Source organism: Dysidea avara, chromosome 7 (genome assembly GCF_963678975.1).
Source record: "Dysidea avara chromosome 7, odDysAvar1.4, whole genome shotgun sequence".
In the NCBI taxonomy this organism is placed as follows: domain Eukaryota; kingdom Metazoa; phylum Porifera; class Demospongiae; order Dictyoceratida; family Dysideidae; genus Dysidea; species Dysidea avara.
In genome coordinates, this window is record NC_089278.1 from 8,163,961 (window position 1) to 8,187,868 (window position 23,908).

Below are 23,908 nucleotides of genomic sequence, written 5' to 3' on the forward strand. Positions count from 1 at the left end.
CCCCAGACCCCCTAGTTCCAGCATGCTTCACATGCTGGGAACACACCTCTACTCAAGAGATAATTAGCCCCCCTTTTATAAATCCTAGATCCACCCCTTTTGTATGCAGTGTGCCTTTTGTTTTAGGAAACATAATAGTTTATATACCTGTATTTCAGTGAACTGTAATTATTTTGCACTTGTGGTTGCTTTTGTAAGTTTTCATGCATTAGGTCATTTCTTGTAGGACTTCTGGTATGAAATATGAAATATCAAGACACACGGTAGTGTGTCGTGCGGCCCAAGAAGCCGGCGCGTAACACCCGTGAGTATATTGACAGGAAGAAAGAAAACGCAATTTTCGCACCTCCGTAGCTCTGTGCTGCCTTGATGAAACAAGACGATTTTTCCTGTGGACACTCCCTCCACCTTCAGCACTCCACATTCCAATTTTGAGCGAAATCGCTTCAAGCGTTCCCGAGATATGCGACTTCAAAAATTGGCTTAGTTTCTTCGTTTTTTTCTTATTATTTTTCTTCCTCTTTTCGCACACTTACAAAAACTGCTATAAAACTCGAACGCCATATCCGATCGCCTTGAAATTTGGCACACAGAAGGGGGGTATAAAGGCGCATCTCCGTACCAACTTTGGCTGGAATACGATAAACAGGCAAAGAGTTATGAGCGATTATTCACGAAAAATAACACCAATATGTTGTCACGCCTACAGGGTAAACCGCGTATGGCAAGAAGCTGAAAATCGGTGGGTGAATAGGTTAACTATTGAACCTCAAACCTTTTGTGGTTTGAAAGAAATCGAGCTAAAAAACAGGAAGATACAACGAAAAAACCAACAGTGTGTAACAATTACGCAATCGAGATTAGCTAATAAAAAACGACTGCTTGCCACGCCTAACAGGTAAACCGCTTGGGGTAATGCTTTGAAAATCGCTGTACAGATGGAGTTATCATCTTAGAAAGGCTCTTCAATGGTGTAGAAGAATCAGACTTAAAGCTACGGAGTTATAACACGAAATCCAACTTGGTGTAGCAAGTGCGAGATCGAGATACTCTATTAGAGCAGTCATCCTAATAGAGCAGTCATCCTAATAGAGCAGTCATCCTAATAGAGCAGTCACCCGAAGAGAATTCAAGAGATCAGATAGAAACAAGTAACCTGTATAGAGATCAGCCACAAACAATTCACCCTGTAGAGAGATCAGCAAGAAGAAGTTACCTAGTAGGGAATTCATGCAACTATAGAAAGAGATAATTCAGCTAGAAGAAATCACCTTGTAGAATTCAGCTACAAAGAAACCACAATGTAGAGAGTTCAGCTACAAACAAATCACCCTGTAGAGAGATCAGATAGAAGAAGTTACCTTGTAGAGAGTTCAGCTACAAAGAAACCATCATTTAGAAAGTTCAGCTGCAAACAAATCACCTGTAGAGAATTCAGCTACAAACAAATCTCCATGTAGAGAGATCAGCTAGGAGAAGTTACCTTGTAAAGAGTTCAGCTACAAAGAAACCATTCTGTAAAGAGCTCAGCTGCAAAAAAAAATCACCATTACAGAATTCCACTACAAACAATTCACCCTATATAAAGATCAGCTAGAAGAAGTTACCTCATAGAGAGTTCAGTTACAAAGAAACCACCATGTAGAGAATTCATTTACAAACTAGTGACCCTGTAGAGACATCAGCTAGAAGAAATTACCTTGTAAAGAGTTCAGCTACATAGAAACCATTCTGTAAAGAGCTCAGCTGCAAACAAATCACCCGTACAAAATTCAGCTACAAACAAATCACCCTGTAGAAAGATCTGCTAGAAGAAGTTACCTTGTAGAGAGTTCAGCTACAAAGAAAACATCATGTGGAGAGTTCAGCTGCAAACAAATCACCTGTAGAGAGTTCAGCTACAAACCAATCTCCCTGTAGAAAGATCAGCTAGAAGAAGTTTCCTTGTAGAGAGTTCAGCCACAAACAAATCACCCTGTAGAAAGATCAGCTAGAAGAAGTTACCTTGTAGAGAGTTCAGTTACAAAGAAACCACCATGTAGAAAGTTCAGCTACAAACTAGTGACCTTGTGGAGACATCAGCTAGAATAAACTACCTTGTAGAGAGCTCAGTTACAAAGAAACCATTCTGTAAAGAGCTCAGCTGCAAACAAATCACCTGTACAGAATTCAGCTACAAACAAATCACCCTGTAGAAAGATCAGCTAGAAGAAGTCACCTTGTAGAGAGTTCAGCTACAAAGAGACCACCATGTAGGGAGTTCAGCTAGAAGAAGTTACCTTGTAGAGAGTTCAGCTACAAAGAAACCATCATGAATAGAGTTCAGCTGCAAACAAATCTCCCTGTAGAGAGTTTAGTTAGAAGAAGTTACCTTGTAGAGAGTCAAAGAAACCATTCTGTAAAGAGCTCAGCTGCAAACAAATCACCTGTACAGAATTCAGCTACAAACAAATCACCCTGTAGAAAGATCAGCTAGAAGAAGTCACCTTGTAGAGAGTTCAGCTACAAAGAAACCACCATGTAGGGAGTTCAGCTAGAAGAAGTTACCTTGTACAGAGTTCAGTTACAAAGAAACCATCATGAAGAGAGTTCAGCTGCAAACAAATCTCCCTGTAGAGAGTTTAGTTAGAAGAAGTTACCTTGTAGAGAATTCAGCTACAAAGAAAACATTCTGTAAAGAGCTCAGCTGCAAACAAATCCCCTGTACAAAATTCAGCTACAAACAAATCACCCTGTAGAGAGATCAGCTAGAAGAAATTATCTTGTAGATAGTTGAGCTACAAACAAATCACCCTGTAGAGAGATCAGCTAGAAGAAGTTACCTTGTAGAGAGTTCAGCTACAAATTTAAAGAAACCATCATGTGGAGAGTTCAGCTGCAAACAAATCACCTGTAGAGAGTTCAGCTACAAAGAAACCACCATGTAGGGAGTTCAGCTAGAAGAAGTTACCTTGTAGAGAGTTCAGCTACAAAGAAACCATCATGAAGAGAGTTCAGCTGCAAACAAATCTCCCTGTAGAGAGTTCAGTTAGAAGAAGTTACCTTGTAGAGAGTTTAGCTGCAAACAAATCACCTGTAGAGAGTTCAGCTAGAAACAAATCACCCTGTAGAGAGATCATCTAGAAGAGGTCACCTTGTAGAGAGTTCAGCTACAAAGAAACCATCATGTAGAGAGTTCAGCTACAAAGAAATCACCCTGTAGAGAGTTCAGCTAGAAGAAGTCACCTTGTAGAGAGTTCAGCTACAAAGAAACCACCATATAGAGAGTTCAGCTGCAAACAAATCACCCTGTAGAAAAATCAGCTACAAACAAATCACCCTGTAGAAAGATCAGCTAGAAGAAGTCACCTTGTAGAGAGTTCAGCTACAAAGAAACCACTATGTAGGGAGTTCAGCTAGAAGAAGTTACCTTGTAGAGAGTTCAGCTGCAAAGAAACCATCATGAAGAGAGTTCAGCTGCAAACAAATCTCCCTTTAGAGAGTTCAGTTAGAAGAAGTTACCTTGTAGAGAGTTCAGCTACAATGAAACCATCATGTGGAGAGTTCAGCTGCAAACAAATCACCCGTAGACAGTTCAGCTACTAAGAAACCACCATGTAGGGAGTTCAGCTAGAAGAAGTTACCTTGTAGAGAGTTCAGCTACAAAGAAACCATCATGAAGAGAGTTCAGCTGCAAACAAATCTCCCTGTAGAGAGTTCAGTTAGAAGAAGTTACCTTGTAGAGAGTTCAGCTACAAAGAAACCATTCTGTAAAGAGCTCAGCTGCAAACAAATCACCTGTATAGAATTCAGCTACAAACAAATCACCCTGTAGAGAGATCAGCTAGAAGAAATTACCTTGTAGAGAGTTCAGCTACAGTAAAAAGAAACCACCATGTAGAGAGTTCAGCTGCAAAGAAATCACCCTTTAGAAAATTCTGCCACAAACAAATTGTTCTGTAGAAAGATCAGTTAGAAGAAGTTATCTTGTAGAGAGTTCAGCTACAAAGAAACCACCATGTAGAGAGTTCAGCTAGAAGAAATTACCTTGTAGAGAGTTCAGCTACAAAGAAACCATCATCTAGATAGTTCAGCTGCAAACAAATCACCTGTAGAGAGTTCAGCTACAAACAAATCTCCCTATAGAGAGATCAGTTAGAAGAAGTTACCTTGTAGAGAGTTCAGCTACAAAGAAACCATTCTGTAAAGAGCTCAGCAGCAAAAAAATCACCTGTACAGAATCTAGCTACAAATAAATCACCCTGTAGAGAGAACAGCTAGAAGAAGTTACCTTGAAGAGTGTTCAGTTACAAAGAAACCACCATGGACAGTTCTGTAATAAATATATGTATTATATATATAATTTGTACATTTACTGATAAAATCAGAAATATTTAAGGTACATCTGCTTCATCTTTTCTTCTTCCTGTGGTAAAGAAAAAAAGATAGGTTTAAAAAGTCCCAAAGCAGGCCATAGGCCGGCTTTGGGGTATACAAATACAAAAAGAAGTAAAATCTAATCCAAAACAGCCAAGCTGTAAAGAAAGTGTGCGGCCCTTAAAAAGGCTATGGTGAAAAAAGATGTGAAATCCAAGGTGGCGGCCAAGAAATGGCTGTAATGGTAGGTTAATGGTAAAATTTTTAATAACAACAATTCAGGTGAATTTTGGTGCCGCTTGGTCAATTGGCACAAAATTCATCTGAATTGTCGTTATTAAAATTTTTACCATTAACCTACCATCACAGCTATTTCTTGGCCGCCACCTTGGATTTCACATTTTTTTCACCATAGCCTTTTTAAGGGCCGCACACTTTTTTTACAGCTTGGCTGTTTTGGATTAGATTAATTTAACTGTTAGGTTTTGTCAGTACTGTTCTATTGTTGCTGTACTATTGTGAGCAGGGCCGCCCAGAGAAATTAAGGGGCCCAGGGCAAAGAGTTAAAGTGGGGCCCTTCACCCAAGTTGTAAGGTGAAGACCAAAAAAGAAAAAAAAAAAAAAAAGGTCACAACCTGCTGGCAATGACAATAACTACCCATCACCAACCATATCTCCTTATCTATAAGCTTGCTACACTGCTCCTCTGAAGAATACTGTGACTGCTCTATTAGAGTATTTAGATCTGACTGCTCTATTAGAGTATATCGATCTTTTAAACAGGTATTCAGGGGGCCCTTCATGGGGCCTCCTGGGACCCCTTTCAGGCTGGGGCCCGGGGCAAAATGCTCCAGTTGCCCCCCTGTGGGCGGCCCTGATTGTGAGTCAGTTGCCTTTTTACAAGTTAAGAGTTGTTGCTAATATTCTAACACTTCACAGGTATTTAGTACAGTCAATAAATGCAAACGGCTCTGCAAAAAATAGGGCATGTGGGCACAAACTACACCCCGCCACACAAGTGGTCATATCTCAGTACTGGAATAGAATATTTGTATCCTATAGTAAATTAAATGCTGAAAATTGCATTCTTGGGGTTGATAGAATATTGTTAACTACTATTAGACTGTTATTACTTACGTTTAGTTTACTGTTGTAATGTTGCATGCGCATGTGTGTTTCTAAATGAATAGGTCGATTATTGATGTGAACACGTGTCATAGCTTTGTTCTCGACCTTCGAGAAATACGCCACTATACACTTCACATGCATGGCCATAGCAGGATGTCATGAAAATGGCCTAATTAATGTATTTCGCGGACTGGACTCACAGACTGGAATCACGGACTGGACCCATGGATTGAGCTGGAAACAGCTTCTTAACAATAATCCAAGCATTATCTATCCTGGGCACACCATTATTGAGCTACAACTGCTGGTACTGCTCTTCCTCTTAATTTACAAAGGTAGCACATGCCCTAAATTATTAGAACATTTACAAAAACACATGACAGTAGTTAAATGGCTTTGTAGTTTGGCATAGCTAAGTTTACCCATAATTTACGGTGAATGCACAACTGCAGATCAGTATAAACTTACTGATTTGATATTGAATAGGTGGGCGGCATGAGACTTTGTGGCTATGACACTAAGAATACTTACTGGCTCATTACTGAAGCTTAAACACTAGTGCTAAGTACTGCAACGACAAAGGAATGAACCTACACTACAACAATAGCCTCTATCACTACTAGTGTGTGTGCATTTCATAAATATTCTAATACATTAGTGCACGTACAACCTTTGTTACTTATTAGGAAGAGCAGTACCAGCAGTTGTAGCTCAATAATAGTGTGTCCAGCATTACAAGAGGTAGATAATACTTGGATTATTGTTAAGAAGCTGTTTCCAGCTCAGTCCGTGAGTCCAGTCCACATGTCCAGTCAGCAAATAACATTATGCCCAAAAAAGTTGGTAAATTTTATGTGCCCACATACCTTGTATTTGCAGTCCCAGTCACAAATAACCTTCATTCAAAGAAATAAAGCTTCATTTCTGTAGCTTGAACTTTTTTCCTCACATGTGTGGAGTGTGTGGACCAGTGTGCATAAATGTACGCATCCAGACATACATATACTTGATTTCCCAAACCAAGTTCAGAAACTAGATAAACAACCACAGCTGGCATTTGGCTGGCTATGGACAATGTGTCTGGTTTAATTAGACATGTAAGGCTTGCATTATTACTAGATAAAGTGTTTGCGGGTGGTAATGTGAATAGTCAGCTGTTCCTCATTAGTATGGACCTTTGATTTGTAGAACAACAGTTATAACACATCCATCTACTTGGGTCTGTAATTCTCAGGCATGAAATGAAGTTCAGTTACTAATCACATAGTGATTTAGTTTACCATATATTAGTTCCAATACTAGGGAGTGCAATTCATTCTAAATCGCATGGCTTTTTTTTGTAAGCACTATTAATCTGACAATATGGAGTGATTCTATTGTTATCATAGTGATAGATTCCCTATTGTATAGCAATGGTTGCTAGGTAAAAGCCACTTTGCTGTGATTTTGTGCCACAGCAATGGTTGCTATGCAATGGTTGTTAAGTATGACTAGCCTTTTGCAGTTGTTATTTTTTGAATTTCTTCTGTTTAGTAACAGTTGCGATGGTTGTCAGATTAATTAGCATGAAGGGGGTGGTCACAATGTGATTAGTATGCAATCACACACATTTTCATGCAATTAGGAAATAGTTGCACTTGTAACAGCCAAAATTGCACTCAACTTTGCCTTGTGTACTGTTATTCATACAGTTATCCCTAATTGCACTGTGATTACCTAGAAACATTGGAGTGCAATTACCATTTCATATACAGTATATTAACTATGTGCATTACAATAATGTACATATGATAATGCTTACTTTCTAAACCAAAATCAAGACAATCATCTCTAAAATCATCAGAGGAAAGTTTAACATTATACCACTGCTCTAAATGCCCTAGAGTATTATTACAATCATCCACAAAAGAAAAATTCCTCAAATTTGCAATTGATTGCACCAAGTTATATTGAATTTGACAGTTTTGGCGGAAATAGAAGCACGACTTCGAGCAGATAGGTTTTGGTGTACCAGTAGTAAGATTACATGGGAAGAAACCAAAGTTACACAGAAACAAATTAAGAGCTAACTGGCAGTTGAATGATATTCCTTGAATGTCAACTAAAGGCCTTGATTGTTGAATAATATCAGAAATTTGAGCTATGTTCCTTACACTTGTGTACTGATACACATAATCATTAGTTGCCAAATTGTATTGTGTACAGTGATCATTTACAGTGAATTTTACACACCTACACAATGTAAACATGTATAATAAGAACAGTGATTATTATTACAGGGTAATGCCACTAGTGTTTCACAAACAGCAGAGTGTTTGTCAAGAAGTAAAATAAAGCATATATGTGATTAAAAGGTCACTTCTATAATACTGCTTCACAGCTGAATCTTACCATTTTTGACTAAAACTTCAATGAGGAATAAGGTTAAACCTGCTGAAAAAAGATCATTATTTTTTAGGAATTAAGATAGACAGGAATCTGTCTAAGCCAGTTACCTATGAGTCAAACTTTCTTAGCATTAGTAAAAAGGTGGCTGCATTACACAAGTTGATTGCTATTATTTCTTACTTGATAAGTTGAAGTTGGCCTTTACAGAGAACTAGCATCCAATATATTGGACATACACACATGGACTTGCATAAACTCCTGTAATTTTATAACCATTAACATTAGAAAGAATTCGCTAATGCCACAATTTCCTGATAACCAAGTATCACTTTGTTCGAAGAATATCTCTGCTGTCACCAACACTCTACATCCAGTAGTTTGATTAGCTGTATCTACACTGTACTTAGTCCCATATCATTAGGGCCAGCACGTAATGGCAATTCAATTGGTATACAAAGGATTACATGACTACACAACAGATTTCTGATAAACAAAATATGCCAATGAAATTTTGTGAAGACATTGCCACCCATTCATCACAAGTACTCTTTTGTGTAGGAAGGTATCATTTTAGTGTATAAAATTAATTTTACCTTTATATGTATGTCGAACAATAACATTTGCAAATTTCCTTACAATGCAAGGTTTTACACATTCCTTTGTATTTAAAAAATTACTAAAAAGAATTTGGTCAAAGAACTTCTTCTGAATACTTTCACAGTACTACCAAAAACGTAATCCCACAATCGATTTCGAGAAAAGTGACTATATTACAGGAGAGAGAGATAATATTAAAGGTCATCAAAAAATTTGAAGATTTTATTGGAATGAATAAAATGCACACCTAACTGTGCCATATCTTTAGATACACACTGCCTTAATAAGATATAGAGGTTATCCATTTGTATCATTTTATAGATACCATGTTTTTGAGGCAAAAATCAATGGCACCCATGTAAGAAAATGTAACTTTTTGCGACTGTGCACAATTGAAGAAAGATTTTGGGGAAATCGCTATGCTGAGTGAGTTACTTATAATAATAGCCAATTGAGGAGTGGGAATAAAAGGGACTGGGTTAACTCTGCGGTACAAGCCAATGAGCAGCTGTAGCTTAATGACCCAGTTGCAAAGCAATATTACTAAGCAATGAATAACATAACAAATGCACCACAGCTTTCTTATTTTCACCAGCATTTTTTGGCTTGCAACTCACTCACTCTTGCCTCATGCATTAATGAAGGTGACCTGTAATTATGCAAAAAAATATTTAGTGTGACATCAAATGGATAACCTTTATATGCACATGCAGTTAGTGTGCATATATCACATTAACATTCCAGAACCAATGCAATATGTGATACAGCTCTATATACACTGACTTTCCCTTGATCTGAGGTGTGAAAGTAGTACATTATAGGAAATAAACACACCAAGTCTTACTTTTCAGGAACATCAGCAATATCTGTTATGTAAACACAATTTTCATCATGACAAGAAATATTTAGGAACAGTGAAGAGAACTGGAGTGAGTTGGAACAGTTGATAGTGAAATTGATCAATGGATATGATATGAAGTTGTTGACATATTCAATCAAGTATACAGTATCATCAGAACATGTTCCACTATTCAGTAAACTATCGCACTCCACAGAACATAGTTTCTGAACACCTCCATCACATGGTGGATAAATAGTAACACATAATGCCGTCTTGAGGTAATTTCTACAATATTGGTTAGTAACATGTGTATCAATATAGTTCATAGCACTAATCTCCAACTGCATCAGATCAATGTCATTAGTGTAGTTGAGGTGATCATGAGGATTGTAGTTGTTACATGAACTATTACTGGGTATGGTGATACAACTATCAAACAATGAAATAGTATCATAAATACAGAATTGTATACATGCACATGTGTATCAAACATTACAGTAGTACTGTTCAAGTACGGATGCTTCCCATATGATGTGTGCTGCCTAAAATCATCCTAGAGACATCTTACATGTCAAACATCACCTCATTGGAATAATATTAGTCCATCTAACATAAAATACAATGTCAAAAACAAGAAAACACTTCTGGACATAGATTTTTTTTGTAAAAAAATCACCGAAAATTGAATTTCATCTGCCAGCCTGCCTGCCTGACCACTGTTGCAAGGCTGGAGGCCAAACGAAGCAATGCAGAGCCACCATTTTATGCCACAATAACAAACTCACCAGTGACATGTGCCATTTGGGGTGCCTTCTGTGCTTACTCTTTATCTTTCAACAGGGGCGTAGCCAGGATTTTTTGAAGGGGGGTTCCAGCACCAGCATTGAGTTACTAGAAGCAGGGGTCTGGGGGCGCAGCCCCCAGCCTAGGGACCTGCAGATTATGCTCACAATTTTACCTATTATGCTATGCTGCACTGCTCAAGAATTTACCTATTATGCTCAAATTTATGCTCAATACTTACCTATTATGCTCAAATTATGCTCAATTATTTATGCCTCAGTTCTCATGCTCTGCTAATAATTTCCAGTTTATGGATAAAGGATAAGTGGCTGAAGTACTAACTTGTCAAAATGCATATCACAGAAGAGATCAATATACTCTAATAGAACAGTCAGCTATGTGATTGTTCTATTAGAGTTACTGATTGTTCTATTAGAGTATATCGATCTTTCTGTGATAACTAATTTAATAAGCTAGAATTCATACTATTACACGAATATTCTACCTATTATGCTAGCATTATGCTCAATGCTTTCAGGCACCTATTATGCTCATAATTATGCCAGCATAATCGGCGGGTCCCTACCCCAGCCGCTGAGAGACTTTCAATATTTTAATAAATCAAAACTCAGCAAATTGCTATATATTATGCAAAAAGTACACTAATTATGATGCATTAAGTACCCCTGGGATGAAGGTAGTACTTGATAAAGTCACCTAGTGGAAACAGACAGCATAACACATAGAGACACATATAGTAATCTATAAGTGATAGTTATATCTCACTGTGGTATAGGAGCCATGAATCTACTGATGCAAATGACAATCAAAACAATATAACTATACAAATATGCATAGCATGAATTCATTTTGCATAACACAAGTGATAAATTACTTGAGCTCTATATCTTTAAACACTGCACACCAAAGCTATAGCAGTATAAGGTCATGCTAAGTTTTGCATTTAATGTTGGAATGTCTGAAAAACTTCATATGGACATGGATATTTACAGGCATGTTCTATTAGAGTATACCTGACTGCTCTATTAGAGTATATACGTGACTGCTCTATTAGAGTATATCGATCTTTTAAACAAGTTTTGAAGAGGGTTCATGTTATCTCTGTAAATCCTTCCCTGAGAGATGAATGTAAGTTTTATCAATTGTGGTGCTGTGCCATTACACTATATTGCTCACTCATTTTGCCTTGCCATACTAAATGGTGTGTTAGGATCCTGCTTGCAGAAGTCTAAACTTTACAGGGGGGGTTCCTGAACCCCCCGGAACCCCCCCCTACGCCCCTGTTCAATATTTTCTTTATGCAATGAAACCATATTGAGGCATTAATGTTCTCTATCAACAGTTTCTTGAGCAGCACATTTAGGCACCACAAAATTATTTATTTAAAGTGTTTATGCTTGGTATACACCTGATTGGATCGAGACCATGTCTATTAACGGATTAATAAGGATAGAGCGTGCGGATACCACACCTTTTAACAATCTATTTATGCAATCACAATGACCACAACCCCTTATTGTTGGTCAAGCTATATATTATGTAATGCTAGCACAGTGAAAGTATGAAATAGTGACACACCCCTAGTAGGTGAAAAGCTGATTCAAGATACTCTAATACAGCAGTCACCCTAATAGAACAGTCATATGCATACTAAAAAGTATGTTTTAATTTTAAAATGAAGCAGGAATTCAAGCAATAAAAAGTAGTGTGACATGAGATGAATGATGATATTACAACATAGCTTGGTAGGAAAATTCCTACTTTGGCAATGAACAAAGTAATTGTTATAGCACAACGTTGAAACCGGGTCACTACTGCTGACCCGGATGACCCACAGACCCGGATAGCAATCCGGGTCAGACCCGGATAGCAATCCGGGTCAGACCCGGATGTGACCCGGATTAATTAAAGCCGAGACGTGTTTCAGCTAGTCTTGAGCGAGCGAACGAGTCTACATTTTGAGCGTTCCGTTCGTGTTGAGTAAATATTGCAACTTCAGCCTAGCTGTAGGTTGAAGACCAAAAAAAAAAAAACAAAAAAAAAAAAAAAGGTCTTCACCTACTGACAATAGCTACCCCTCACCATAGATACCCTCAGTTTCGTGCTACATACTACACTTACTAACAAATGGGCGTGGCTGAGCATATGTTGGTGATGCGATAAGTGGGCGTGGCTCACGAAAGAGCTACGCGATAGCGTTTATAAGTTTCCACATCGTCAAACGAACAATTTCGTTTCTCACGTGATCCAATCCGGGTCAGACCCGGATGACCCGGAGAAAATGTGACCCGGATGACCCGACCCGGTTTCAACGCTGTTATAGCATGCCAATGTATAGGGATTTTCTCACAGAGCTATGCTGTAATGCCATCATATATCTCTTTTTTCACTATTTATTGCTTGGATCCCTACTTCATTTTAAATTACTAATTTTTAAAAACACTAGATGCATATGCACATGTATTTCAAGGTTTATGCATGTGAATATTTGTGCGTGCATGAATGTCTGTGCAAATGCGTGTGTGAATGCGTGTGTGGGTGTGTGAATGGAGGCTCATGTTGTTGAGATTTTTTTCATAGGACTGGCAACACCACTTGTTGGCAGAGCAGCACTCCTATCTTTGACCATGTGGAAAATGCCAGCTGGAGTCTTGGAATCCTCTTGTGCTGACTTTGCATATAGTAAAGCATGTCATCATGCATCAAACTTGGGTGTTCTTAATTGGTGCAAGAGAATTCAGACCATGTTAATGGCCCAGGGCCCTACTATTTTTCTAGAGGTTTGTCCACTCTCCTGGATGTTTGCTGGCAAATGGGTTATCCAGGTTTAAGTTGGCAGTTTCCGTGGGGAGTTTGGGGACTGTTAGACAAACAATAAAGAGTGAAGAGTAGAATGTGAGTGCATGTGTGCATGCAATGTGTGCCATGTTTGTGTGTTTGCATTGTGTGTGTGTGTGTGTGTGTGTGTGTGTGTGTGTGTGTGTGTGTGTGTGTGTGTGTGTGTGTGTGTGTGTGTGTGTGTGTGTGTGTGCATGCGTTTGTGAGGGGGAAGGGCATGCTGTCAACAGTATAGTAGCTAATGACAACACCCCTGCCACTGTGTCTGACTGAGTGGTAGAGATCAGGCAATGACAAGGATTCCTAGCAAATCAACAGGGATTACATCATGTATTGATGCATGTATGGATACCAGCGTTGAAACCGGGTCGGGTCATCCGGGTCACATTTTCTCCGGGTCATCCAGGTCTGACCCGGTTTACAATTTATCCGGGTCTGACCTGGATTGGATCACGTGAGAAACGAAATTGTTCGTTTGACGACGTGGAAACTTATAAACGCTATCGCGTAGCTCTTTCGTGAGCCACGCCCACTTATCGAAATACCAACATACGCTCAACCACGCTCATTTGTTAGTAAGTGTAGTATGTAGCACTAAATTGAGGGTATCTACGGTGCTATTGTCAGTAGGTGAAGACCTTTTTTTTTTTTTTTTTTTTGGTCTTCAACCTACAGCTAGGCTGAAGTTGCAATATTTACTCAACACAAATCGAACGCTCAAAATGTAGACTCGTTCGCTTGCTCGAGACTAGCCAAAACACGTCTCGGCTTTAATTAATCCGGGTCAATCCTGGTCACATCCGGGTCAAATCCGGGTCAGTGGGTCATCCGGGTCAGCAGTAGTGACCCGGTTTCAACGTTGATGGATACATTGGATAGGCAGGATACCTTATGCTTCCAGACCAAGTCACTAATCTAGATCACTGTTATTGTCCGTGGCCATCCACCCTCTTTTGGAAGTGCACTCATTACCTGGCCTAAATTTAAAAACTTATAGGACTTAGTATCTCTGGCTAGATGGGTGGATATTCTCCATGGTCCCAAGGACTTTGGAGAAGCAGTACAGAGAGTAAAAAAGAAAAAAAAAAGGTGTATGTGTTGTGTGTGTCAAGCTGTTACGATAATGCCTAATAGCCTGAAAGGTATTGCTTTTATGTAGTCAGAAAGACTGATTATATAAATGTTTATCAATACATGATTTACTATATATAGCAAATGCATGGTTTCCTATTTAGTGAACCTCATTAGCAATACCACTATAATATTTGGTGGTGGCTGTTAAATAGATAATTACAAGCACACAATTAAGAGTAACCAATACTAACCATGCCTTTGAATTGGTTACTATAGAGAGTTTCCAAAAAGGATGTTCAACTGAGTTAAGTTATTTCATTAATAAAATATATAATTATGTACAAATAATTGAAATTGATTTAAGAAGAGCCTTCTTAGATGCTCTCTACTAGAACATCTCTTATAAATGCAAGTTATTTGTAGCACTTGTGGCTATTATATACTCCTATGCATATAATTGCCACCATCACTACCATAGGCGGCGGAAGGGGGGGGGGGGGGGCTAGGGGGCTAAAGCCCCCCCTCAGAATGATATCACACCGAAATTATCTTTCTTGGAGTGGGGCTGAAAACCGTGATAAAGATCGAGATACTCTAATAGAGCAGTCACTCTAATAAAGTAGTCAGTGTGTAGCGAGCTATGTAAGGATTTTTATGTAGCTAGAAATGGTAGCTGGTGAGGTGGAAAGCTCTTGTCAGTTGGTTGTGACCTTTTTTTTTTTTTTTTTGGTCTCACCTTACCAAACTATAGAAATAAGTCTGGGTCAGCTCAACGGAGCCCCCCCTCATATCAACTACTTCCTCCGCCGCTGATCACTACCATTGTTCTATCAAGCTATTTTGCCATTTTTGTTATATAACATAATGAGGGAGAGACTTAGCAAGCCCCACTCTTATTGCTTGCTCATTTGGTTAGTTGGCTGCTTGCTTGAAGGGTGTATCTACTTCCTTGTACAAAATGCAACCCAACTAACTGCTAATCAAAAAAACAGCCTACAAACCTCTCACATGCTTAAATCACCTTTTTGAATAGATAATGTTCTACCAAATGCATTATGTGTTGTGCATAAGCAAATGCTAGAAATGAGGATTGATAAGAAATTTAAATTCTTCTAATCTACACTTCAAGTTGTTCAAGGTCTCATTTTATCTGAAGTAAAGTATGTAGCTACACGTTTTATTTTTTCTTCATACTTCACAAGTGTCATGTCCTGGAGCACTTCCAGCAGCACATATACATTATAATAATACGTATTATAGACCATGGGGCACCAACCACCATGTAGGATTTAAAATGGGGCATGGAGCACCAACTAGAGACAATTAAAAGGAAGCAATAAAAGTATTTTTTTAAATATTGAAACATGCCATTTTGGTCATCTCATTATTTTTTTCCACTGGTATGTTTTCTCTGGTTGTGGATATAAGTTACCCACAGACCATTAAAGAAGGATCTTTGCTTGAATAAATATATACTGACAAGAGTTCATAATATATATATATTGAACTTGTCAGTATATATACTGACAAGAGTTCATATAATATATATATATATATATATATATTATGAACTATTGATACTGATTATTATTTGGTACATCACATTAGCAACTAATCCTAAACCTAAGGCTGCTTTTGCACGTTTTGCCCAGTGGCTACAAGGTTTGTACATCCAATTTCAGTTGCCAGTTTTATTGATTTTTGTGTATGCACAAATTATGCACCTATCAATGTCAAGCCCCACCCCCCTCCACCCGGGGGTCCCCACACATGTACTGGGGATTTGACATCTACACTTGCCCCACCCCTGGGGCTTTTGACGGTGACAGTTTGCTGAACCAAAAATTATTTTAATAGGTAAATCAAATCCCCTATAGAAACTCCTCTCTTGAGGTGGGGACATAGTGGGGCTTTGACAAGCTCCTTAGTCCCAGTACTGGGGAATTTGACACTAGACTTCTAGACTTTGTCAAATCCCCAGTATTCCCCCACCCTACCTAGGGGGGGGGGGGGGGGGATGACATTGATAAGTGCATTATTACAAACTGCTCTATATAGCTACATAGATACGTGGTTGGTCCTATATAACTCGAAAAGTCTGGTGAGAAAATTATTTCACATCATAGTATCATAGATAATATATACCTTATATATTATCTATGATAGTATGCAGGTATCTACGATAGCATGCAAGTATCTATGATAGTATGCAGGTATCTATAGTTTACAGATCTTGACACTCACTTTTCCACAGTGTTACCACTGCAAGAAGACGTGGCTTCAATTATTCCTGCAAGTAACAGTCAGTATGCAGTATAATGCAATGGACTACCAGCAATAATTTACAGTTAATACAGTTGTTTCAGTAGCTTAACTCACGATTAATGTGTGACAGAGATAATATCATCCAAAAGTTGAAACCGATGGTTGCCTTCTCCATTAACCGTGACGGTGGTTCAGCTAGCGACTAAACTAAATTCACTGATATCTGGTGAGACGCCTCTCTCGTATCTCGGGATGTAGCTGACAGGTGTAGTAGCTACGCAACGATTCTCGTTAGGGATAGCTAAGGCTAAACCAATAGACTACAGTACCTTGGTGGTTTATACCTTTGGTGAATTCCTCTATTGCTGATTCCACCAAGTATAATAATAATAATGACGCTTTGTTTATTTGGCCGTTTCATTGCCATATTTAGCTATAATTAACACTCCTGGTTAGCACTTAGAGGGGTTGTGGCTATAAACAAGGAATCTCCACTTGATCAGATAAATATCCACCCATATGGTACTCATTATAAGTTTACCTTGATTGGATTAGCAGTTTTAAACCAATTTCACGTGAAACATCACGCAAAATATCACGTGAGTCCTTGAGGGAAATTTGAACAGTTTGAACGAGTTTTCTCTTAGCAAGTCACTTTTAGTAGCGCTTCTAAACACTGAACTTGAAGCTTTTGCTACTGATTTAGCTAGCTAATCTGATACTGAAGCTGTTATTATGCATGCATGCAGTGTCTCCTATGTAATATAATAGCCAATCTTCAGTAACTGTATGTTCTCCATTCAACAAAAAGTAGTGATATCCTGTGCCAAAAACAGCCCAGCTGTAAAAAAAGGCGAGACCAAGAATGCACAAGTACGTGTTCATGGAGTAACTACAACCAAAAGACATGATATCAAAATCTGGCCAAGAAAGCATTTACAGTATAGGCATACACTTTTATGCATTCATTTTCTATATGTTTCACATTATCACATCCAGCTAGTTGTACATGTGTGCTTGCAATAACAATACTACTGAGACGATAAAAGATGATTACACTGCATTGTTACCAAAATTAATTTAACTAAAAATTTACAATTGGTTTCTACTTGGCCATCTTTTTATTTAATATACAGTACAAAAAGATGGCCAAGTAGAAACCAATTGTAAATTTTTAGTTAAATTAATTTTGGTAACAATGCAGTGTAATCATCTTTTATCATCTCAGTAGTATCGATTGTTATTGCAAGCACACATGTACAACTAGCTGGATGTGATAATGTGAAGCATATAGAAAATGAACGCACAAAAGTGCCTATACTGTAAATGCTTTCTTGGCCAGATTTTGATATCATGTCTTTTGGTTGTAGTTACTCCATGAACATGAACTTGTGCATTCTTGGCCTCGCCTTTTTTTACAGCTGGGCTGTTTTTGGCACAGGTATATATTATGTTGCAATGAAGAGATTGTAGCTTTCTGAGTAGCTTTGCTCAAGGTGGATTTACAAGTTTCCACAGACTGTTTAATTGTAGCTTGCAGAGCTTTGATTGAGAGAGAAAGAAAATGGTCCAAGCAGCCAATTTCAATTGTTGAATATAGAGTACTGTACCCCAGCTCTGAAATTAATAAAACTTGATATTCAGGTTTGTATTAAAGAAAAATACAAAGAAAATAAGATGAAATTTGATGGGGCGTATCTCAGTGATGGCTAAGTGGATTCAACTCAAATTTGAAATAGGAAGTGCTCTACCCTGAGGAAGTTTCCATAGAGAAACTGGTTAATTTCTGTTCAGGCACTATTGAACTACAATTGCATGAAAACAGCAGTTTCTTGGTTCCTGTAAAATACACACTTGGCTGTCATGCGTTTGTACTTAGCTGTTCGACACACTATCATGTGTCCTGATATATAAACATCTATTGTACACAACGCCAGAAAGTTTTGTATTTCATGTACATTGACAGGTACTCCCTGATGCTGAAATGCTGGGATGCAGATGTTGAACAAAGGGTTTGTTTCAAGCAAATAGTGACAGAGCACAGTCAAGAAGTTGTTTAACTGTATCACTGAACAGATGTGAACTATAGCTTATTTGTTAATCACTGAACATTAGTGCTCATCTTTTTGTAGTTGTAATCCCTCTTATATTTAGTCTTTTATAGAACTTTCAGATGTATTGATATGATGTTCACTTCAAATGAAGTATAGTGATACTGATATCCTGCTGTGTGCCTAGTTCTATGGCCATATATGGGGTAGGAGATATGAGGAATGTGGACAGATGTTTTATAGCTTAATACAATTACTTCATGATCATTCTGGCATGCTACCAACCTTGGTTTTGTATGCATTGGCAGAGTGGAGCTGGTATTGATGATGGAGTTACTCTGAGTGTTCTCCCTACAGCATCACTGCATGGTCCTTTTGCTTTTGATTAATACATAAATGAACATAGTTAATCTATTATCAAGTCATATATAGCTATGTTGTAAATAAATTCTGGGTTTAGGAGCATTAGTGTTGACTAATAATTTACAAACATTAGAGTATAACTATAATCTAGAAAATTATGTACGTAGTAGTAACAGTGATCACTGCCACTGTCAGAACAAGGAGTGAACAGATGTCATAGCTGACACCTCCCAGTGAGATCAACCACTTGCTATATAGGCAGATGTGACCAATGTACAAACAACATGTGACATCATTCTTTGTTGTGTTTGGTGTCACTGATGTGCCCTTAAGGAATCAGAATAACTACAGGAGAAGATCCCAGCATACTGTTTTCATCTCTACAACTGGCTGTAATTCTGGGAACAACATAATTATTCTCCAGCTTGTTGACTTATGATTATCTAAGGTACTGTACATGATAACATAATGTTCAATTACTGTGCATGTAAAACTTTGATTTAAAAATCATAGTAGTAGTGGTAAGATAGATGGCCCGCAACAAAACTCTACTTGAAAGCATGAACTTGAGCAAGCAAGGTTTTAACTTTAGTCTCTAGATTATTCTGAATGTAGGCTGATAAGGGAGGCATGGACTATGTTGTGCTGGAGAACTCTAACCATAATGCATAATCCAACCCTTGAATGTTTTTCCTTCACTATGTATTTTGAATCTAATGTGTAACATATACTATATTATGATAGCCAAGGCCTGTGATCTCAAATTCCACAAACCAATATTGTATAGACCGTAAAAGTATAGGGATTCCATATCATAGGGGCACATTAATGTTATATGTGTGCATATGCTCACTTGTTGTGGATCAACTTCCCTGACATTAACTTGGAAACTCATCAGTGAGCAATACCCAGTTTTGTTATCAATGATCATGTTTTTGACGACCCAAATCAAGAGGTCTCAACCATCCAGGTGAAAATATATGTCAGGTATAGAAATTGTAACAAGTAGCACACATTGGCAAGGACCCCAGTGTCAAAGATTCTATCTAATCTGCCTTGGGGGTCAACAGAATGATGTTGACATTATTTCATTGTAGCATATCAGTTAATACTTGAGGTCACAAGCACACGTACATGTTGTTCTATAATTTAGAGACCTGCTATCTTAGCCTTATTAATGACATCAAATTGATTGTATAATTATAATTATTTATAACTCTAACTTTGACAGGATCTGTTACTTTTAATGCACACTTTTGGACTTAGCAAAAAAAATTAGAGTAGCTATCCTTTAACATCACTAATTACAGCATCAGGAGGACTTTACTCCCAGAATTAGTAAAATCAGTTTAATCACTTTAACATACAGTAGCAGTTGTAACATGTGATGTTCCACAAGCCTAGTGAAGATGCAGGGTGGAGGCTTCTCCCTGAATCAAAGAAATATAGTTAAATATGATACTTTAATAGGACACTAAATGCTCTGATAGAATAGCCTTCAGGAACATACAATGCTGCATTAAGAGTACTAGTTTTCTGTAGCTAGTGCATTTCATTTACAAAATTCTATAGCTGTATGTCTATGACATATGTATGCTGCTGCAAACCTTTCAAGTGGACTGATGATGCATACATATAATATTACTATACTGATATGTCACAATTTACAATTTTCTTTTATGATCTGGAATTTTGGGGGGCACATGCTATCCTACACATTTGTTACTGTAAAAATGGTTGAAAGTTTACAAGAATGTTACCATTAACTGCAGAGACAACAAGAGGAAATAGTGCACAGAGTTGTAAATTAAAATTAAATATGCCCAAATGAGCTTCTGACTGAAACCTGCTTATCAAAACATCACATAACGTTTTATATAATATAGTTTTGATTGTGGGAATTTACTACGACATATCAATTGGCTACAAAGTTAAAGGAGCATTAGAAATTAAAAAAAAAATTGGCTCAATTATTCAGTGGATTGTAGCTAGACACACATGTCAAAAGTTTCTAAACTAGTATTGACCTCAATAATAAAGCATCATTTTAAGTTGTTAGCTACTCCAGAACTGGTGAAACACCAAATATGGTTACTGCCATTGTTGTATTTGCCAATATTGCAAGTTTAAACTATATTTATGCCTTACATCAAAACCACGTGCACTCTTTAACATGGATGAAAATGCAACTATATACTTCAATATGTAGCTAGGTATTTGCAAGTATAGTGTACTGTAGACTTGACCCCTCAATTAAGTTTATGCATGGCAAATACACTGATATTTTGAGAGCCCAAAATGTATAGCTATAGCTTAGCTATACTGAGACACTTAACTAAAAAAAGTAGAGTGTCACAAAACTCAAAAGACTTGGGAGTGATAATTTCCAGCAACCTGAAATGGGCCAATCATTACAACTTTATAATATCCACACCATACAAATCACTCGTCTTGATACGGCATACTTTTAGCTCCAATCATTGTCCATTAGCCAAAGCAAATCTGTATATTTCTTTAGTTTGCCCTCGCCTTACTTACTGCTCTCAGTTATGACAACTATATATAATTAAGGATATCTTGTGCTTTGAGCGTATTCAAAGTTGTGCAATGAACTACATCCTAAACAACTATGTAATCAGTTATAAATCCAGGATACTTGAACTCAGACTCTTACCTTTAATGTATATTTTTGCGATCCAGGACATTTTGTTCACGATTAAGTCCTTCAAGTCACCCACACAGAATTATGATATCAACAACTACATTACAGACACACCAGATCTTCCATATGCAACAAACTTGTACATCATATGTATACCAAGAACTTGAATAGGAACTCCTATTTTCATTGCTTGCCTCGTTTGTGGAATAGTCTTCCAGTCATTGATACCAATCTTTCTATTGCAACCATCAAAGCCATACTAAAGGAATCCATGTGGAAACATTTTATGGACCATATTGACGATGAAAACCACCATGCAGCAAATGTCATTGAACTTCCACCACAAACTAACTTTCAGACACTATACGTTAATTAACTTTCAGACAGCTTGGAAGCTGTAAGCAAAAGGTAGTAAGCACCAAAATCAATAACATTAACAGCAGCAGCAGCAGCAGCAGCAGCAGCAGCAGCAGCAGCAGCAGCAGCAGCAGCAGCAGCAGCATCAGTGTAGCTGGGCCGACCAAAAGCTCCTGATTATCAAGGTGTCCAGATTTTCTTACTTGGTAACGAATAAAATTTTCTTACATGATCATGATTAGCTACATTTTCGAATGAGATATTTAAATAGAGTTACGCGTCTCTGATCGAATCTCTAGGTGTCCCCACATACTAGCACTGTGAAAAAGGTGGGATATAAGATGGTATTTCCAGTGGCTTATTGAATACAAATAAGCCTTAATATAAACCCTGTATTATACTCATGTTATACTTTAGTATAATGCATACTATACTATTACATATATGGTTTCAGTTTATTTACCACAATACCAAAAATAGCTTATATCAAATATAATGCCCAAACTATACCATCACATATATGGTTTCAGTATGTTTAACACATTAACTAAAGCCTTACATGTGATTGTTAGTATACTACAGGTTATATCAAGCTTTTTTGTATTCAATAAGCCACTGGATATACCATCTTATATCCCACTTTTTTCATAGTGTAGGGTAGTGCATAGATTATATAACCTATGGGTAGTGTTGGTGCTGATACTTGTATCGTAGTATTGGAGTACGAGACGATTGATGCGTGACCACACCTCAATGCGACCACACCTCAATGACCACATCCTAACTTGAATGGCTAATGGGTTCCGCCTTGTTTGAAAAAAGCCGGTCAGTAGTAAACAAGTAGAGAAACAAGTATTTTAGTTGGTTACGACCGGTTGGTTATCAGTAAACGTTGCCTTGGCGATACTAGATACATCTTGACTCTACATCGCAATCAGCTAGCTAGCAAGTGTTTCCTGCGTCAGTTTGTGAAACTTCGTCGTCGACTGAAGCCGGGAGAATGATGTCCGGAACAAATCTGGTAGTGCTGATTATCACTTCGGTTGTTGTTAACATCAGTAGTGCACAAGGTACAGTGACTAGCTGGATACTGTAAAATTTATTAGAGCGGTATGTTCTCACATGTGATGATCATCATGCTGATTATAATTAAGCGTTTAGCTGGTCCCTATGGAATAGTGCAGTGATTAACCAATATATATACTGTTATTTATTTCCTGTACACTTGTCTTATGGTTAAGTGTACAGGAAATTTTTATTTATTTTTTATTTATTAAGGCTTTACAGTGCAAGTGCTGAAATAAATAAGGGGCCTAGACACAGGGGTACCAAGAAGCTTTAAAGCAGCTCAAGTCCTGGTAGGACAAATAACACGCACACACACACACATACATCACTTATTAGTAGCCAGATCTAGATCTGTTGGATCCCATAGTTCTGAGGAACGAGTATTGAAAATTCTGTATGAGCAGGATATTGCGATTCTGACAGCTTGATCAAACATATCAGTTAGCTATGGCGGAGAGCTGTGGTAGAGCTAAACTACAAGTACCTATAATTGTTTCCTTTGCCAGTGCTAGCACGCAGTGATCGCTCAACCTTATACCAACATGTCCTCCATCATGTTAATCAATAAAGCCATGCCATTCACTAATGTAAAACTTTAACCCTTTGATTGTTTCTAGTGTTTAATATTCAAGACTTGTTGCTTAGGTATATCATTTAAGTATTTCACAGACTGGACTCACCAACTAGACTAGAAACAGCTTCTTAAAAATAGTGTAGCCGTTTTCTAGCTATAGTATATGATACTGGAGACACCATTATCGGGCTACAACTGCTGGTACTACTCTTCCGTGTAGATCATCATAAATGTTGCATGCACACCAGTTTATTGGAGTACATAATATGTACCAAAATGAGAGTTAAGCTAAAGCTTTGCATGGTGATACATAGCTATTCCTTGCAAACCTATATACAATGATGTAAACTTACCTATTCAGTATTGAGAGTGGACGGGCGGCACGAGACTACGTATGTGGCTATGGTTCTATGGATTCTTTTCTGGGCCATCACTGAAGCATAATGTCAAGTGCTAAGGAAATCTACGCTACAACAATAGACTCTACCACTACTAATAGCATTCGTGTACACATGCTTTCCCTCCATGATTATAAAAGAAGA

At 37.8% G+C, this 23,908-nt stretch overlaps 2 protein-coding genes across 2 annotated transcripts in view; one reads left to right on the forward strand and one right to left on the reverse strand.

The window, feature by feature from the left end:
- Window positions 1-16,662, reverse strand: part of LOC136260062 (uncharacterized) — a 77,299-nt gene extending 60,637 nt beyond the window's left edge. Inside the window, exons 1-4 of the mRNA XM_066053668.1 lie at window positions 16,406-16,662; window positions 16,271-16,316; window positions 9,314-9,739; window positions 7,286-7,716 (exon numbers count right to left, since the gene is read on the reverse strand). Of these exons, the coding sequence (XP_065909740.1) occupies window positions 7,286-7,716; window positions 9,314-9,739; window positions 16,271-16,316; window positions 16,406-16,466 (964 nt within the window). The 5' untranslated portion in view covers window positions 16,467-16,662. The remainder of the gene's footprint in view (window positions 1-7,285; window positions 7,717-9,313; window positions 9,740-16,270; window positions 16,317-16,405) is intronic.
- A 5,841-nt stretch (window positions 16,663-22,503) lies between these two features.
- Window positions 22,504-23,908, forward strand: part of LOC136261314 (uncharacterized) — an 81,160-nt gene continuing 79,755 nt past the window's right edge. Inside the window, exon 1 of the mRNA XM_066055294.1 lies at window positions 22,504-22,794. Coding sequence (XP_065911366.1) covers window positions 22,725-22,794 — 70 coding nt within the window. The 5' untranslated portion in view covers window positions 22,504-22,724. The remainder of the gene's footprint in view (window positions 22,795-23,908) is intronic.